Genomic DNA, 18,717 nt, shown 5'->3' with positions numbered 1-18,717 from the left:
GAGACACTGAACCCCACATTGCCTCCAATGAGACACTGAACCCCACCCTGCCTCCAATGAGACACTGAACCACACATTGCCTCCAATAAGACACTGAACCACACCCTGCCTCCAATGAGACACTGAACCCCACATTGCCTCCAATGAGACACTGAACCACACCCTGCCTCCAATGAGACACTGAACCCCACATTGCCTCCAATGAGACACTGAACCCCACACTGCCTCCAATGAGACACTGAACCACACCCTGCCTCCAATGAGACACTGAACCACACCCTGCCTCCAATGAGACACTGAACCCCACCCTGCCTCCAATGAGACACTGAACCCCACACTGCCTCCAATGAGACACTGAACCACACCCTGCCTCCAATGAGACACTGAACCCCACCCTGCCTCCAATGAGACACTGAACCCCACCCTGCCTCCAGTGAGACACTGAACCCCACCCTGCCTCCAATGAGTCAGTCGGTGTGAGCTCGCCACCGTCGCTGTGTAAATGTGTGAAGTGAGGACGCTGGCGTCGACTGTTCGCCGCTTCACCTCCCAATGTATGAATGAACGAACCTTCACCTCCCAACTTATGAATGAATGAACCTTCACCTCCCAACTTATGAATGAATGAACCTTCACCTCCCAATGTATGAATGAATGAACCTTCACCTCCCAATGTATGAATGAATGAACCTTCACCTCCCAACGTATGAATGAATGAACCTTCACCTCCCAATGTATGAATGAATGAACCTTCACCTCCCAACGTATGAATGAACCTTCACCTCCCAACGTATGAATGAATGAACCTTCACCTCCCAACGTATGAATGAATGAACCTTCACCTCCCAACGTATGAATGAATGAACCTTCACCTCCCAACGTATGAATGAATGAACCTTCAGCTCCCAATGTATGAATGAATGAACCTTCACCTCCCAACGTATGAATGAATGAACCTTCACCTCCCAATGTATGAATGAATGAACCTTCAGCTCCCAACGTATGAATGAACCTTCACCTCCCAATGTATGAATGAATGAACCGTTGTAAAGCGATTTGAGTAAAGCACGCATAGTGCATAGAATTAGGAAAGCGCTATATGCAATTCATTATTATTATGCAAACTAACTTTTTGCAAACTGCTAATGAAGCATTCAATCAATCAATCAATCAATCAATCTCCACATAACGGTCAAAAGCATCCTAACTCGAGCTGTATTTGGGTAAAGTGGTGATAATATAAGAAGACGATTTTCCTCTCCAGAGCAGAGTAACTCAGTGAGTCAATGTAATCCCTTCATGTCATCCTTGGTCTGCCCCGGGGTCTCCTCCCAGTGGAGATATAATCCATCTGGTCCTTGGTCTGCCCCGGGGTCTCCTCCCAGTGGAGATATAGTCCATCTGGTCCTTGGTCTGCCCCGGGGTCTCCTCCCAGTGGAGATATAGTCCATCTGGTCCTTGGTCTGCCCCGGGGTCTCCTCCCAGTGGAGATATAGTCCATCTGGTCCTTGGTCTGCCCCGGGGTCTCCTCCCAGTGGAGATATAGTCCATCTGGTCCTTGGTCTGCCCCGGGGTCTCCTCCCAGTGGAGATATAATCCATCTGGTCCTTGGTCTACCCCGGGGTCTCCTCCCAGTGGAGATATAATCCATCTGGTCCTTGGTCTGCCCCGGGGTCTCCTCCCAGTGGAGATATAATCCATCTGGTCCTTGGTCTGCCCCGGGGTCTCCTCCCAGTGGAGATATAGTCCATCTGGTCCTTGGTCTGCCCCGGGGTCTCCTCCCAGTGGAGATATAGTCCATCTGATCCTTGGTCTGCCCCGGGGTCTCCTCCCAGTGGAGATATAGTCCATCTGGTCCTTGGTCTGCCCCGGGGTCTCCTCCCAGTGGAGATATAGTCCATCTGGTCCTTGGTCTGCCCCGGGGTCTCCTCCCAGTGGAGATATAATCCATCTGGTCCTTGGTCTGCCCCGGGGTCTCCTCCCAGTGGAGATATAGTCCATCTGGTCCTTGGTCTGCCCCGGGGTCTCCTCCCAGTGGAGATATAATCCATCTGGTCCTTGGTCTGCCCCGGGGTCTCCTCCCAGTGGAGATATAATCCATCTGGTCCTTGGTCTGCCCCGGGGTCTCCTCCCAGTGGAGATATAATCCATCTGGTCCTTGGTCTGCCCCGGGGTCTCCTCCCAGTGGAGATATAATATATAGTCCATCTGGTCCTTGGTCTGCCCCGGGGTCTCCTCCCAGTGGAGATATAATCCATCTGGTCCTTGGTCTACCCCGGGGTCTCCTCCCAGTGGAGATATAATCCATCTGGTCCTTGGTCTGCCCCGGGGTCTCCTCCCAGTGGAGATATAATCCATCTGGTCCTTGGTCTGCCCCGGGGTCTCCTCCCAGTGGAGATATAATCCATCTGGTCCTTGGTCTGCCCCGGGGTCTCCTCCCAGTGGAGATATAATCCATCTGGTCCTTGGTCTGCCCCGGGGTCTCCTCCCAGTGGAGATATAATCCATCTGGTCCTTGGTCTGCCCCGGGGTCTCCTCCCAGTGGAGATATAGTCCATCTGGTCCTTGGTCTGCCCCGGGGTCTCCTCCCAGTGGAGATATAATCCATCTGGTCCTTGGTCTGCCCCGGGGTCTCCTCCCAGTGGAGATATAATCCATCTGGTCCTTGGTCTGCCCCGGGGTCTCCTCCCAGTGGAGATATAGTCCATCTGGTCCTTGGTCTGCCCCGGGGTCTCCTCCCAGTGGAGATATAATCCATCTGGTCCTTGGTCTGCCCCGGGGTCTCCTCCCAGTGGAGATATAATCCATCTGGTCCTTGGTCTGCCCCGGGGTCTCCTCCCAGTGGAGATATAATCCATCTGGTCCTTGGTCTGCCCCGGGGTCTCCTCCCAGTGGAGATATAGTCCATCTGGTCCTTGGTCTGCCCCGGGGTCTCCTCCCAGTGGAGATATAGTCCATCTGGTCCTTGGTCTACCCCGGGGTCTCCTCCCAGTGGAGATATAGTCCATCTGGTCCTTGGTCTGCCCCGGGGTCTCCTCCCAGTGGAGATATAATCCATCTGGTCCTTGGTCTGCCCCGGGGTCTCCTCCCAGTGGAGATATAGTCCATCTGGTCCTTGGTCTGCCCCGGGGTCTCCTCCCAGTGGAGATATAATCCATCTGGTCCTTGGTCTGCCCCGGGGTCTCCTCCCAGTGGAGATATAATCCATCTGGTCCTTGGTCTGCCCCGGGGTCTCCTCCCAGTGGAGATATAGTCCATCTGGTCCTTGGTCTGCCCCGGGGTCTCCTCCCAGTGGAGATATAATCCATCTGGTCCTTGGTCTGCCCCTGGGTCTCCTCCCAGTGGAGATATAATCCATCTGGTCCTTGGTCTACCCCGGGGTCTCCTCCCAGTGGAGATATAATCCATCTGGTCCTTGGTCTGCCCCGGGGTCTCCTCCCAGTGGAGATATAGTCCATCTGGTCCTTGGTCTGCCCCGGGGTCTCCTCCCAGTGGAGATATAATCCATCTGGTCCTTGGTCTGCCCCGGGGTCTCCTCCCAGTGGAGATATAATCCATCTGGTCCTTGGTCTGCCCCGGGGTCTCCTCCCAGTGGAGATATAGTCCATCTGGTCCTTGGTCTGCCCCGGGGTCTCCTCCCAGTGGAGATATAATCCATCTGGTCCTTGGTCTGCCCCGGGGTCTCCTCCCAGTGGAGATATAGTCCATCTGGTCCTTGGTCTGCCCCGGGGTCTCCTCCCAGTGGAGATATAATCCATCTGGTCCTTGGTCTGCCCCGGGGTCTCCTCCCAGTGGAGATATAATCCATCTGGTCCTTGGTCTGCCCCGGGGTCTCCTCCCAGTGGAGATATAATCCATCTGGTCCTTGGTCTGCCCCGGGGTCTCCTCCCAGTGGAGATATAGTCCATCTGGTCCTTGGTCTGCCCCGGGGTCTCCTCCCAGTGGAGATATAGTCCATCTGGTCCTTGGTCTGCCCCGGGGTCTCCTCCCAGTGGAGATATAATCCATCTGGTCCTTGGTCTGCCCCGGGGTCTCCTCCCAGTGGAGATATAGTCCATCTGGTCCTTGGTCTGCCCCGGGGTCTCCTCCCAGTGGAGATATAATCCATCTGGTCCTTGGTCTGCCCCGGGGTCTCCTCCCAGTGGAGATATAATCCATCTGGTCCTTGGTCTGCCCCGGGGTCTCCTCCCAGTGGAGATATAATCCATCTGGTCCTTGGTCTGCCCCGGGGTCTCCTCCCAGTGGAGATATAATCCATCTGGTCCTTGGTCTGCCCCGGGGTCTCCTCCCAGTGGAGATATAGTCCATCTGGTCCTTGGTCTGCCCCGGGGTCTCCTCCCAGTGGGACGTGCCTCGAGGACCTCCCTAGGGAGACGCCCGAGAGACATCCTAACCAGATGCCCCGAACCACCTAAACTGGCTCCTTTCCAAGTTAAACCAGCTTTAAATTTAAGTCATGAACATCACCCATTAGGGGAAACAAATAACATTCCACAGACAATTATTAAGAGCTGATCTATAAGTCTATTGAAAATGGTGGACCCTATAGTTGTAAGCAAGTGTAATGCTTTATCAGTGTGTCGTCCACCCCCTGCTAAAGAGCCCTGAACAGCCAGGGGTCCCTGTACCCCCCTGCTGAAGAGCCCTGCATAGATTCTATGAGGATTAACGAATGATCAGGCAAATGTGTTCTCTCCTCAGTAAATAAATAGCATTTCAGTCAGATAACTCGATTTACCCAATATGAATGAGAACAGTGTGCATATAATAATTATCTTGGCGTTCGGCTCTGCTACGGCCTGCTCGGCACAATTAAACACCATCATTAAACATTAGAGAGATGATAAATCTTGGGGGCTCCCGTGTCCCCTAGGGTAGCTACCCTCACATGTTCTCCCCGTGCCCCCTAGGGTAGCTACCCTCACATGTTCTCCCCGTGCCCCCTAGGGTAGCTACCCTCACATGTTCTCCCCGTGTCCCCTAGGGTAGCTACCCTCACATGTTCTCCCCGTGCCCCCTAGGGTAGCTACCCTCACATGTTCTCCCCGTGCCCCCTAGGGTAGCTACCCTCACATGTTCTCCCCGTGCCCCCTAGGGTAGGTACCCTCAAATGTTCTCCCCGTGCCCCCTAGGGTAGGTACCCTCACATGTTCTCCCCGTGTCCCCTAGGGTAGCGACCCTCACATGTTCTCCCCGTGTCCCCTAGGGTAGCTACCCTCACATGTTCTCCCCGTGTCCCCTAGGGTAGCGACCCTCACATGTTCTCCCCGTGTCCCCTAGGGTAGCGACCCTCACATGTTCTCCCCGTGTCCCCTAGGGTAGCGACCCTCACATGTTCTCCCCGTGTCCCCTAGGGTAGGTACCCTCACATGTTCTCCCCGTGTCCCCTAGGGTAGGTATAACCTCACATGTTCTCCCCTAGGGTAGGTACCCTCACATGTTCTCCCCGTGTCCCCTAGGGTAGCTACCCTCACATGTTCTCCCCGTGTCCCCTAGGGTAGGTACCCTCACATGTTCTCCCCGTGTCCCCTAGGGTAGCTACCCTCACATGTTCTCCCCGTGTCCCCTAGGGTAGGTACCCTCACATGTTCTCCCCGTGTCCCCTAGGGTAGGTACCCTCACATGTTCTCCCCGTGTCCCCTAGGGTAGGTACCCTCACATGTTCTCCCCGTGTCCCCTAGGGTAGGTACCCTCACATGTTCTCCCCGCGTTCCCTAGGGTAGGTACCCTCACATGTTCTCCCCGTGTCCCCTAGGGTAGGTACCCTCACATGTTCTCCCCGTGTCCCCTAGGGTAGGTATAACCTCACATGTTCTCCCCGTGTCCCCTAGGGTAGGTACCCTCACATGTTCTCCCCGCGTTCCCTAGGGTAGGTACCCTCACATGTTCTCCCCGTGTCCCCTAGGGTAGCGACCCTCACATGTTCTCCCCGTGTCCCCTAGGGTAGGTACCCTCACATGTTCTCCCCGTGTCCCCTAGGGTAGGTATAACCTCACATGTTCTCCCCGTGTCCCCTAGGGTAGGTATAACCTCACATGTTCTCCCCGTGTCCCCTAGGGTAGGTACCCTCACATGTTCTCCCCGTGTCCCCTAGGGTAGCTACCCTCACATGTTCTCCCCGTGTCCCCTAGGGTAGGTACCCTCACATGTTCTCCCCGTGTCCCCTAGGGTAGCTACCCTCACATGTTCTCCCCGTGTCCCCTAGGGTAGGTACCCTCACATGTTCTCCCCGTGTCCCCTAGGGTAGGTACCCTCACATGTTCTCCCCGTGTCCCCTAGGGTAGGTACCCTCACATGTTCTCCCCGTGTCCCCTAGGGTAGGTACCCTCACATGTTCTCCCCGTGTCCCCTAGGGTAGGTACCCTCACATGTTCTCCCCGTGTCCCCTAGGGTAGGTATAACCTCACATGTTCTCCCCGTGTCCCCTAGGGTAGGTACCCTCACATGTTCTCCCCGCGTTCCCTAGGGTAGGTACCCTCACATGTTCTCCCCGTGTCCCCTAGGGTAGCGACCCTCACATGTTCTCCCCGTGTCCCCTAGGGTAGGTACCCTCACATGTTCTCCCCGTGTCCCCTAGGGTAGGTATAACCTCACATGTTCTCCCCCTGTCCCCTAGGGTAGGTATAACCTCACATGTTCTCCCCGTGTCCCCTAGGGTAGGTACCCTCACATGTTCTCCCCGTGTCCCCTAGGGTAGGTATACCCTCACATGTTCTCCCCGTGTCCCCTAGGGTAGCGACCCTCACATGTTCTCCCCGCGTTCCCTAGGGTAGGTACCCTCACATGTTCTCCCCGTGTCCCCTAGGGTAGCGACCCTCACATGTTCTCCCCGTGTCCCCTAGGGTAGCGACCCTCACATGTTCTCCCCGTGTCCCCTAGGGTAGGTACCCTCACATGTTCTCCCCGTGTCCCCTAGGGTAGCTACCCTCACATGTTCTCCCCGTGTCCCCTAGGGTAGGTACCCTCACATGTTCTCCCCGTGTCCCCTAGGGTAGCTACCCTCACATGTTCTCCCCGTGTCCCCTAGGGTAGGTATAACCTCACATGTTCTCCCCGTGTCCCCTAGGGTAGGTACCCTCACATGTTCTCCCCGTGTCCCCTAGGGTAGGTATAACCTCACATGTTCTCCCCGTGTCCCCTAGGGTAGGTACCCTCACATGTTCTCCCCGTGTCCCCTAGGGTAGGTACCCTCACATGTTCTCCCCGCGTTCCCTAGGGTAGGTACCCTCACATGTTCTCCCCGTGTCCCCACCTAGGGTAGGTACCCTCACATCCAGAGACCTTCCCCTGGAAGAACATGTATAGGCTACATGGAAGCAAAAACGTGCCAATGTTGAACATGCCCCAACCTCCACAGTGACTCAGGCCCTCATTTATCAACGCGGAAGGATGAGATCGCTGTGAAGATCTTCAACACTGTGTCTCTCCGTTGGAGGACGATGCCACCAGTGACAAATGGAACAGGAGAACGTCCCCTGGAGGTTCCCTCCAGACGCCATGGCCACACAGCTGTGCTGATAGGAGCTGTTGTTTACATTTGGGGGGGGTCCGGTGGGCCCGGTGGTGCTTCCTGCAACTTTCTTTATGGATTTGATGTCGACAGCCACAGTTGGTTCAGACCTAAGATGTGTGGAACTATTAGTCTGGTAGGAAGGAGGGGGTCCCATGCACCCGAAAGATATATTTTTCTAACCTACCTTTTTATAATCCTTAAGGTGTCTAGTTAATGAATTGTGATGTTCCCCGAGCTAATTATTGTCCCATATATGTTTTTAAACCATATGTTGTGTCCGTCCTGGATTTTCGGCTGTGAAAAATAAAACCTTTAAACCAACATAGCTCCTGAACTATACATCCGACAGAAACCATTCACCCCATTTTATGTTCGTCTTTGCATGATGAATTGATTGATATGAAGATTGGCCATGGTTCCAACATGTGTAGTGCATACAAATCCAAATAAACACAAAAACATTTAAATTTGCCTAAACTGGATCACAACAACAAATGTCCAGTTTTTCTGTTTCATTTTGGCACGAGGCATTGAGGGAGATGGATAGTGACATAACAGGAACATTAATGCTCAATTATATGCTAAAAGTAGGCAAATCAATAGGCTAGGTGAAATTGGGCCAGGGGGTAGAGGGGCCTAGGGTAGAGGCTCCAGGAGGGGTCCACGCGCACAACCTTACGTTTTTTATTTCTAGTTTGGATTTTCGGCATCCATAGGATGGATATATAGGAATATACAGATTTTGATGATCCCAAGAACAAAAATGGTCCAAAGTGTGTTTTCAATGTTTTATTACCCGTATGCTATGAGACCTGTGAAATTGCTGGCTGGAGCGAGACTGTCTTTCAGAGACAGTGACATGCTGGAGCGAGACTGTCTTTCAGAGACAGTGACATGCTGGAGCGAGACCGTCTTTCAGAGACAGTGACATGCTCACATTTAGAGATAGACCACCTATAGAGATACCATTTGATTCTAGACAACCTCAGGTATCCAGGATACCCGGTCAGGTCATACCATCTTTAACCAGGATACCCGGTCAGGTCATACCATCTTTAGACAACCTCAGGTATCCAGGATACCCGGTCAGGTCATACCATCTTTAGACAACCTCAGGTATCCAGGATACCCGGTCAGGTCATACCTCAGGTATCCAGGATACCCGGTCAGGTCATACCATCTTTTTTAATGGGACCCAATGCCTCCCTGCTTGGCATCAAGGTTTGGATTGAGGAGTTAGATCAAGTACAAAATGAACAGAACCCCCTATTGGTACTCTAAACATAGTCCCATAGGGACAAAGCTGTTCCTTGGAGTGGTTGCACCTCAGAAACCATCCCAAGGTGGAGCAGCGCAAGGGAGTTATTCTGTAGTGTGGGAGTATATACACTTCATACAGCTTCATACAGCTTCAGCAGCACTAGGTACCGGTCTGCTGTGTAACCCCAGCTTCAGCAGCACTTGGTACCGGTCTGCTGTGTAACCCCAGCTTCAGCAGCACTAGGTACCGGTCTGCTGTGTAACCCCAGCTTCAGCAGCACTAGGTACCGGTCTGCTGTGTAACCCCAGCTTCAGCAGCACTAGGTACCGGTCTGCTGTGTAACCCCAGCTTCAGCAGCACTAGGTACCGGTCTGCTGTGTAACCCCAGCTTCAGTAGCACTAGGTACCGGTCTGCTGTGTAACCCCAGCTTCAGCAGCACTAGGTACCGGTCTGCTGTGTAACCCCAGCTTCAGCAGCACTAGGTACCGGTCTGCTGTGTAACCCCAGCTTCAGTAGCACTAGGTACCGGTCTGCTGTGTAACCCCAGCTTCAGCAGCACTAGGTACCGGTCTGCTGTGTAACCCCAGCTTCAGCAGCACTAGGTACCGGTCTGCTGTGTAACCCCAGCTTCAGCAGCACTAGGTACCGGTCTGCTGTGTAACCCCAGCTTCAGCAGCACTAGGTACCGGTCTGCTGTGTAACCCCAGCTTCAGTAGCACTAGGTACCGGTCTGCTGTGTAACCCCAGCTTCAGTAGCACTAGGTACCGGTCTGCTGTGTAACCCCAGCTTCAGCAGCACTAGGTACCGGTCTGCTGTGTAACCCCAGCTTCAGTAGCACAAGGTACCGGTCTGCTGTGTAACCCCAGCTTCAGTAGCACTAGGTACCGGTCTGCTGTGTAACCCCAGCTTCAGCAGCACTAGGTACCGGTCTGCTGTGTAACCCCAGCTTCAGTAGCACTAGGTACCGGTCTGCTGTGTAACCCCAGCTTCAGCAGCACTAGGTACCGGTCTGCTGTGTAACCCCAGCTTCAGCAGCACTAGGTACCGGTCTGCTGTGTAACCCCAGCTTCAGCAGCACTAGGTACCGGTCTGCTGTGTAACCCCAGCTTCAGCAGCACTAGGTACCGGTCTGCTGTGCCCCAGCTTCAGCAGCACTAGGTACCGGTCTGCTGTGTAACCCCAGCTTCAGCAGCACTAGGTACCGGTCTGCTGTGTAACCCCAGCTTCAGCAGCACTAGGTACCGGTCTGCTGTGTAACCCCAGCTTCAGTAGCACTAGGTACCGGTCTGCTGTGTAACCCCAGCTTCAGCAGCACTAGGTACCGGTCTGCTGTGTAACCCCAGCTTCAGCAGCACTAGGTACCGGTCTGCTGTGTAACCCCAGCTTCAGTAGCACTAGGTACCGGTCTGCTGTGTAACCCCAGCTTCAGCAGCACTAGGTACCGGTCTGCTGTGTAACCCCAGCTTCAGTAGCACTAGGTACCGGTCTGCTGTGCCCCAGCTTCAGCAGCACTAGGTACCGGTCTGCTGTGTAACCCCAGCTTCAGCAGCACTAGGTACCGGTCTGCTGTGTAACCCCAGCTTCAGCAGCACTAGGTACCGGTCTGCTGTGTAACCCCAGCTTCAGCAGCACTAGGTACCGGTCTGCTGTGTAACCCCAGCTTCAGCAGCACTAGGTACCGGTCTGCTGTGTAACCCCAGCTTCAGCAGCACTAGGTACCGGTCTGCTGTGTAACCCCAGCTTCAGCAGCACTAGGTACCGGTCTGCTGTGTAACCCCAGCTTCAGTAGCACTAGGTACCGGTCTGCTGTGTAACCCCAGCTTCAGTAGCACTAGGTACCGGTCTGCTGTGTAACCCCAGCTTCAGTAGCACTTGGTACCGGTCTGCTGTGTAACCCCAGCTTCAGCAGCACTAGGTACCGGTCTGCTGTGTAACCCCAGCTTCAGTAGCACTAGGTACCGGTCTGCTGTGTAACCCCAGCTTCAGCAGCACTAGGTACCGGTCTGCTGTGTAACCCCAGCTTCAGCAGCACTAGGTACCGGTCTGCTGTGTAACCCCAGCTTCAGTAGCACTAGGTACCGGTCTGCTGTGTAACCCCAGCTTCAGCAGCACTTGGTACCGGTCTGCTGTGTAACCCCAGCTTCAGTAGCACTAGGTACCGGTCTGCTGTGTAACCCCAGCTTCAGTAGCACTAGGTACCGGTCTGCTGTGTAACCCCAGCTTCAGCAGCACTAGGTACCGGTCTGCTGTGTAACCCCAGCTTCAGCAGCACTAGGTACCGGTCTGCTGTGTAACCCCAGCTTCAGCAGCACTAGGTACCGGTCTGCTGTGTAACCCCAGCTTCAGCAGCACTAGGTACCGGTCTGCTGTGTAACCCCAGCTTCAGCAGCACTAGGTACCGGTCTGCTGTGTAACCCCAGCTTCAGTAGCACTAGGTACCGGTCTGCTGTGTAACCCCAGCTTCAGCAGCACTAGGTACCGGTCTGCTGTGTAACCCCAGCTTCAGTAGCACTAGGTACCGGTCTGCTGTGTAACCCCAGCTTCAGCAGCACTAGGTACCGGTCTGCTGTGTAACCCCAGCTTCAGCAGCACTAGGTACCGGTCTGCTGTGTAACCCCAGCTTCAGCAGCACTAGGTACCGGTCTGCTGTGTAACCCCAGCTTCAGCAGCACTAGGTACCGGTCTGCTGTGTAACCCCAGCTTCAGTAGCACTAGGTACCGGTCTGCTGTGTAACCCCAGCTTCAGTAGCACTAGGTACCGGTCTGCTGTGTAACCCCAGCTTCAGCAGCACTAGGTACCGGTCTGCTGTGTAACCCCAGCTTCAGTAGCACAAGGTACCGGTCTGCTGTGTAACCCCAGCTTCAGTAGCACTAGGTACCGGTCTGCTGTGTAACCCCAGCTTCAGCAGCACTAGGTACCGGTCTGCTGTGTAACCCCAGCTTCAGTAGCACTAGGTACCGGTCTGCTGTGTAACCCCAGCTTCAGCAGCACTAGGTACCGGTCTGCTGTGTAACCCCAGCTTCAGCAGCACTAGGTACCGGTCTGCTGTGTAACCCCAGCTTCAGCAGCACTAGGTACCGGTCTGCTGTGCCCCAGCTTCAGCAGCACTAGGTACCGGTCTGCTGTGTAACCCCAGCTTCAGCAGCACTAGGTACCGGTCTGCTGTGTAACCCCAGCTTCAGCAGCACTAGGTACCGGTCTGCTGTGTAACCCCAGCTTCAGCAGCACTAGGTACCGGTCTGCTGTGTAACCCCAGCTTCAGCAGCACTAGGTACCGGTCTGCTGTGTAACCCCAGCTTCAGTAGCACAAGGTACCGGTCTGCTGTGTAACCCCAGCTTCAGTAGCACTAGGTACCGGTCTGCTGTGTAACCCCAGCTTCAGCAGCACTAGGTACCGGTCTGCTGTGTAACCCCAGCTTCAGTAGCACTAGGTACCGGTCTGCTGTGTAACCCCAGCTTCAGCAGCACTAGGTACCGGTCTGCTGTGTAACCCCAGCTTCAGTAGCACTAGGTACCGGTCTGCTGTGTAACCCCAGCTTCAGCAGCACTAGGTACCGGTCTGCTGTGTAACCCCAGCTTCAGCAGCACTAGGTACCGGTCTGCTGTGTAACCCCAGCTTCAGTAGCACTAGGTACCGGTCTGCTGTGTAACCCCAGCTTCAGCAGCACTAGGTACCGGTCTGCTGTGTAACCCCAGCTTCAGTAGCACTAGGTACCGGTCTGCTGTGCCCCAGCTTCAGCAGCACTAGGTACCGGTCTGCTGTGTAACCCCAGCTTCAGTAGCACTAGGTACCGGTCTGCTGTGTAACCCCAGCTTCAGCAGCACTAGGTACCGGTCTGCTGTGTAACCCCAGCTTCAGCAGCACTAGGTACCGGTCTGCTGTGTAACCCCAGCTTCAGCAGCACTAGGTACCGGTCTGCTGTGTAACCCCAGCTTCAGCAGCACTAGGTACCGGTCTGCTGTGTAACCCCAGCTTCAGCAGCACTAGGTACCGGTCTGCTGTGTAACCCCAGCTTCAGTAGCACTAGGTACCGGTCTGCTGTGTAACCCCAGCTTCAGTAGCACTAGGTACCGGTCTGCTGTGTAACCCCAGCTTCAGTAGCACTTGGTACCGGTCTGCTGTGTAACCCCAGCTTCAGCAGCACTAGGTACCGGTCTGCTGTGTAACCCCAGCTTCAGTAGCACTAGGTACCGGTCTGCTGTGTAACCCCAGCTTCAGCAGCACTAGGTACCGGTCTGCTGTGTAACCCCAGCTTCAGCAGCACTAGGTACCGGTCTGCTGTGTAACCCCAGCTTCAGTAGCACTAGGTACCGGTCTGCTGTGTAACCCCAGCTTCAGCAGCACTTGGTACCGGTCTGCTGTGTAACCCCAGCTTCAGTAGCACTAGGTACCGGTCTGCTGTGTAACCCCAGCTTCAGTAGCACTAGGTACCGGTCTGCTGTGTAACCCCAGCTTCAGCAGCACTAGGTACCGGTCTGCTGTGTAACCCCAGCTTCAGCAGCACTAGGTACCGGTCTGCTGTGTAACCCCAGCTTCAGCAGCACTAGGTACCGGTCTGCTGTGTAACCCCAGCTTCAGCAGCACTAGGTACCGGTCTGCTGTGTAACCCCAGCTTCAGCAGCACTAGGTACCGGTCTGCTGTGTAACCCCAGCTTCAGTAGCACTAGGTACCGGTCTGCTGTGTAACCCCAGCTTCAGCAGCACTAGGTACCGGTCTGCTGTGTAACCCCAGCTTCAGTAGCACAAGGTACCGGTCTGCTGTGTAACCCCAGCTTCAGTAGCACTAGGTACCGGTCTGCTGTGTAACCCCAGCTTCAGCAGCACTAGGTACCGGTCTGCTGTGTAACCCCAGCTTCAGTAGCACTAGGTACCGGTCTGCTGTGTAACCCCAGCTTCAGCAGCACTAGGTACCGGTCTGCTGTGTAACCCCAGCTTCAGTAGCACTAGGTACCGGTCTGCTGTGTAACCCCAGCTTCAGCAGCACTAGGTACCGGTCTGCTGTGTAACCCCAGCTTCAGCAGCACTAGGTACCGGTCTGCTGTGTAAACCCAGCTTCAGTAGCACTAGGTACCGGTCTGCTGTGTAACCCCAGCTTCAGCAGCACTAGGTACCGGTCTGCTGTGTAACCCCAGCTTCAGTAGCACTAGGTACCGGTCTGCTGTGCCCCAGCTTCAGCAGCACTAGGTACCGGTCTGCTGTGTAACCCCAGCTTCAGTAGCACTAGGTACCGGTCTGCTGTGTAACCCCAGCTTCAGCAGCACTAGGTACCGGTCTGCTGTGTAACCCCAGCTTCAGCAGCACTAGGTACCGGTCTGCTGTGTAACCCCAGCTTCAGCAGCACTAGGTACCGGTCTGCTGTGTAACCCCATTTCAGCAGCACTAGGTACCGGTCTGCTGTGTAACCCCAGCTTCAGCAGCACTAGGTACCGGTCTGCTGTGTAACCCCAGCTTCAGTAGCACTAGGTACCGGTCTGCTGTGTAACCCCAGCTTCAGTAGCACTAGGTACCGGTCTGCTGTGTAACCCCAGCTTCAGTAGCACTTGGTACCGGTCTGCTGTGTAACCCCAGCTTCAGCAGCACTAGGTACCGGTCTGCTGTGTAACCCCAGCTTCAGTAGCACTAGGTACCGGTCTGCTGTGTAACCCCAGCTTCAGCAGCACTAGGTACCGGTCTGCTGTGTAACCCCAGCTTCAGCAGCACTAGGTACCGGTCTGCTGTGTAACCCCAGCTTCAGTAGCACTAGGTACCGGTCTGCTGTGTAACCCCAGCTTCAGCAGCACTTGGTACCGGTCTGCTGTGTAACCCCAGCTTCAGTAGCACTAGGTACCGGTCTGCTGTGTAACCCCAGCTTCAGTAGCACTAGGTACCGGTCTGCTGTGTAACCCCAGCTTCAGCAGCACTAGGTACCGGTCTGCTGTGTAACCCCAGCTTCAGCAGCACTAGGTACCGGTCTGCTGTGTAACCCCAGCTTCAGCAGCACTAGGTACCGGTCTGCTGTGTAACCCCAGCTTCAGCAGCACTAGGTACCGGTCTGCTGTGTAACCCCAGCTTCAGCAGCACTAGGTACCGGTCTGCTGTGCCCCAGCTTCAGTAGCACTAGGTACCGGTCTGCTGTGCCCCAGCTTCAGTAGCACTAGGTACCGGTCTGCTGTGTAACCCCAGCTTCAGCAGCACTAGGTACCGGTCTGCTGTGCCCCAGCTTCAGCAGCACTAGGTACCGGTCTGCTGTGCCCCAGCTTCAGTAGCACTAGGTACCGGTCTGCTGTGTAACCCCAGCTTCAGTAGCACTAGGTACCGGTCTGCTTTTTGGAAGCACTGGTATGAATGTTTATTGTAAAATTGATGTTTTTATTGGACCCTGAGTCTGAACAAATAAAGTTGATTGATTGTATTATATTAATGTATAATTGTTAAATTCACTCTGTATATCCACGGGCGTAATATCATGATGATGCCATTACAAAACATGGGCTACATATGGAAGAAACAATTAACTGCTAGAAGGTCCTAAATTAACTTAATTCAGCAGTCACCGTCTCATGTTATTCTTTCTGAATTTTAGTATATTCAGAAAGTATAGAGATATAGAGTATAGAGTATAGAGATCGACTACTATACAATCAAATAAATCTGTATACAAGATAATTTCACATTTCAGAGGGAGGGAAATACTAAAATTAAAACATTTCGCAGGGGCGGGTTGGTAAAGGGGCAGGTCGTCTGGTATTCGATATTTTGTGATATTCTTTCATAGGCAAAAAAGTAAAATAATCCCCATAACTTTTGATTGGGTGAATGGGCAGAACGCTCCCAGAACCTTTTGATTGGGTGAATGGGCAGAACGCTCCCAGAACCTTTTGATTGGGTGAATGGGCAGAACGCTCCCAGAACCTTTTGATTGGGTGAATGGGCAGAACGCTCCCAGAACCTTTTGATTGGGTGAATGGGCAGAACGCTCCCAGAACCTTTTGATTGGGTGAATGGGCAGAACGCTCCCAGAACCGGCCTTGTTCCAACGAATTAAAAAGCATCCCCGACTGGGCTGCTTGTTTTAACAAACCTGTTGCTCTTCCCTAATAGTCTTGATCAGGGAACTCAGGTCACAACTAAACACCAATCAATACATACAAAATATTTATTATAAAACAACCTGTAAACATACCTAGGATTTTGGACTTGAATATACCAGATGAGTTTACAAGCAGATAAACATGACATTTAACAGCATCACCACAAACAAACAAACATGAGTTTATAAAGTAAATGGCAGTTTGGTCATCAATCATCACACTAAAAAAAATGGGATTTATCTGTGAAGATAGTGTCGTATACCATTTTACGGTCAATAGCCACCGTAATCTCTCAATTTCCACAACCTGTGTATGAAATATTTGAAATGTCTACCCCAATTTTTGAGATTTTTGGAAAGTAGTAAAAAGTGCTTTGGACAAAACCTCTCAACTCCATTGGACCCTCAAAATGTTTGCTAAAGCAACTAACTCCACCACCATCTCCCCCTCTCATGGAAGTAATTGACAATATATAAAGTTACAACACCAACTTTGATGAGGCTGTATTGCCGTTTTAAAAATATAAGGTTTTCTTAATTTCCTGGAAAAAAATATTTTTTTCATTTCCTGAAAAATGAACATTTTGGAGTTATGAGGTTTCCTCCCGACATCAGAGATATGATCTATTCTGACATAACGTTTGATCTCGGTGCATTGACTGTGGAACAATGCAATCAATCCTTGTCTTGATGAGTGTTGACATTATTTTCATATTAAGTTTAACGTGAATAAATATATTGGTATATGGCAAACCTTTATAAAGAAGGCCACGGCTAGGAAGGGAAAGAGTGAGAAGACAAGAGAGAAATCAGGTAGAGGTAGATAAACAGAGTAATACTAGTAGAATAGTATCCATTTACAGAAATACCTTGACATTTGTACTTTTGTAGTTAACCTTTAACCTCAAGCTAATATGGAGAATGCTACTAACCTTTTTTCTTTTGTTAAGTGAGTTGAGTAAATTTGGCCCAATTTGCTGGTGACAAATAAATAACCAGAGTCATTTAAACTCTCCAACGTACAACGGTGTCGCTCACTGAAAACGCGGTTAGACGGCCTGTTTTCAGCAAGCAACGCCTGTCATACAACATATAAATCAGGCTGAAGAATATTGAAATGCCAAGGTATGCCTTCGTCACTGTGTGTGGTCACTGGTCACTATCATTATTAACAACTTCAACAGATGGAAATAAGTCATGATGACGTGGGTTGATCTCAACCACAATCAGCCTATAGGCACCGACTGAGACCCTCCCACTCCTAAGACACCCACTCTAAGGCCCTCGTTTATCAACGCGGCGTACGCCCAAATATGGGCGTACGCCACGTTGATAAATGAGGGCCTGAGTCACTGTGGAGGTTGGGGCACGTTCAACATTGGCACGTTTTTGCTTCCAGAAAGTTCCCAGGTGAATCTCTTACCAGCCACATACCAACTGTATGAAAGTTTAAGAAAAATAAATACAAATCTAGCACAAGAAAGTGTCTTAGGAAAATAGTTAAGAGTATCTGAATGCAGAGAAATCTATTCCAACAGAACTACCGTAGCTCATGGTGGCACAAAGAAAAGTGTCCCGGTTTATGTGCATTCTGTATGGTGACAACGTGACAAGGAGGTGTTTCAGTCCCGGTTTATGTGTATTCTGTATGGTGACAACGTGACAAGGAGGTGTTTCAGTCCCGGTTTATGTGTATTCTGTATGGTGACAACGTGACAAGGAGGTGTTTCAGTCCCGGTTTATGTGTATTCTGTATGGTGACAACATGACAAGGAGGTGTTTCAGTCCCGGTTTATGTGTATTCTGTATGGTGACAACGTGACAAGGAGGTGTTTCAGTTGTCGTTACGATGGTCATGATTCATGGATCCCTCTTGCCATGGAATCTGAGGTACCGCTATGTCAATGCCAACGTTTCTGTATGCCGTGGATTCCCTGTCCCTCTGTGTGTGTGTGTGTGTGAGAGAGAGAGAGAGAGAGAGAGAGAGTGTGTGTGTGAGAGAGAAAGAGTGGGTGTGTATGAGAGAGAGAGTGGGTGTGTATGCCCCTGTATGCTTCAGCAGTTGAGGATGGGTCTGCTTCTGTCTTGTCTGAAGGGGAACATGGAACTGTCAGAGTCTGCCCTCCCTCTGTGAGGTCCCAGCGTAGCAACCGCCTGAACAAAACCCACACACACACACACACACACACACATGCACACAGATTATAAGAGATTACAATTTTACAATTTAGACATTTAGCAGACACTCTTAAGTGAAGGTGGGGGTGCACATGTGGCCCCCGGGGGCCGCCAGCTGCCCATGAAATGCTCTACTGTCTTGTACACACAGGTACATACCTTTCTGATGGTCGTCCAGTCTCTCTACTGTCTTGTACACACAGGTACATACCTTTCTGATGGTCGTCCAGTCTCTCTACTGTCTTGTACACACAGGTACATACCTTTCTGATGGTCGTCCAGTCTCTCTACTGTCTTGTACACACAGGTACATACCTTTCTGATGGTCGTCCAGTCCTCCAGGATGTCGAGGTCAGGTAGCATGTAGACTATATATGGGCGTGGGCGGAGTTAAAGGCCAGTGATTGACACACATGATTCACATTTTCAATGTGCAATGAGCGGAAATATGTTTTGCGCTCAGTCAGTGTCTGTTGGGTAAAGAAAGGCTATACAAATAGTCAACGTTCACCGACAGAAAAGAGTTAGCTTAAATTCAGGACGGGAACCCCTGTTGGTGTTCTAAGCTTTCTGGTATACTTTGAAGTTCTAGCTAGCTTGAAAAATAGCAGATCTACAAGCTCATGGCGCGGCACCGAGTGCCGAACTTGTAGGTCTGCTATTTTTGAGTGGTGCAAACCACTCCAACAACT

The 18,717-nt window shown here is 52.3% G+C and overlaps 1 protein-coding gene across 1 annotated transcript in view; it reads right to left on the bottom strand.

The window, feature by feature from the left end:
• Positions 1-15,901: 15,901 nt before the first annotated feature.
• Positions 15,902-18,717, bottom strand: part of LOC306942844 (breast cancer metastasis-suppressor 1-like protein-A) — a 14,598-nt gene continuing 11,782 nt past the window's right edge. Inside the window, exons 8-9 of the mRNA XM_079528983.1 lie at positions 18,341-18,405; positions 15,902-18,001 (exon numbers count right to left, since the gene is read on the bottom strand). Coding sequence (XP_079385109.1) covers positions 17,903-18,001; positions 18,341-18,405 — 164 coding nt within the window. The 3' untranslated portion in view covers positions 15,902-17,902. The remainder of the gene's footprint in view (positions 18,002-18,340; positions 18,406-18,717) is intronic.

Source organism: Electrona antarctica (genome assembly GCF_951216825.1).
Source record: "Electrona antarctica genome assembly, chromosome: 18".
NCBI lineage: Eukaryota > Metazoa > Chordata > Actinopteri > Myctophiformes > Myctophidae > Electrona > Electrona antarctica.
This window is presented reverse-complemented; position numbering and strand designations above follow the sequence as displayed.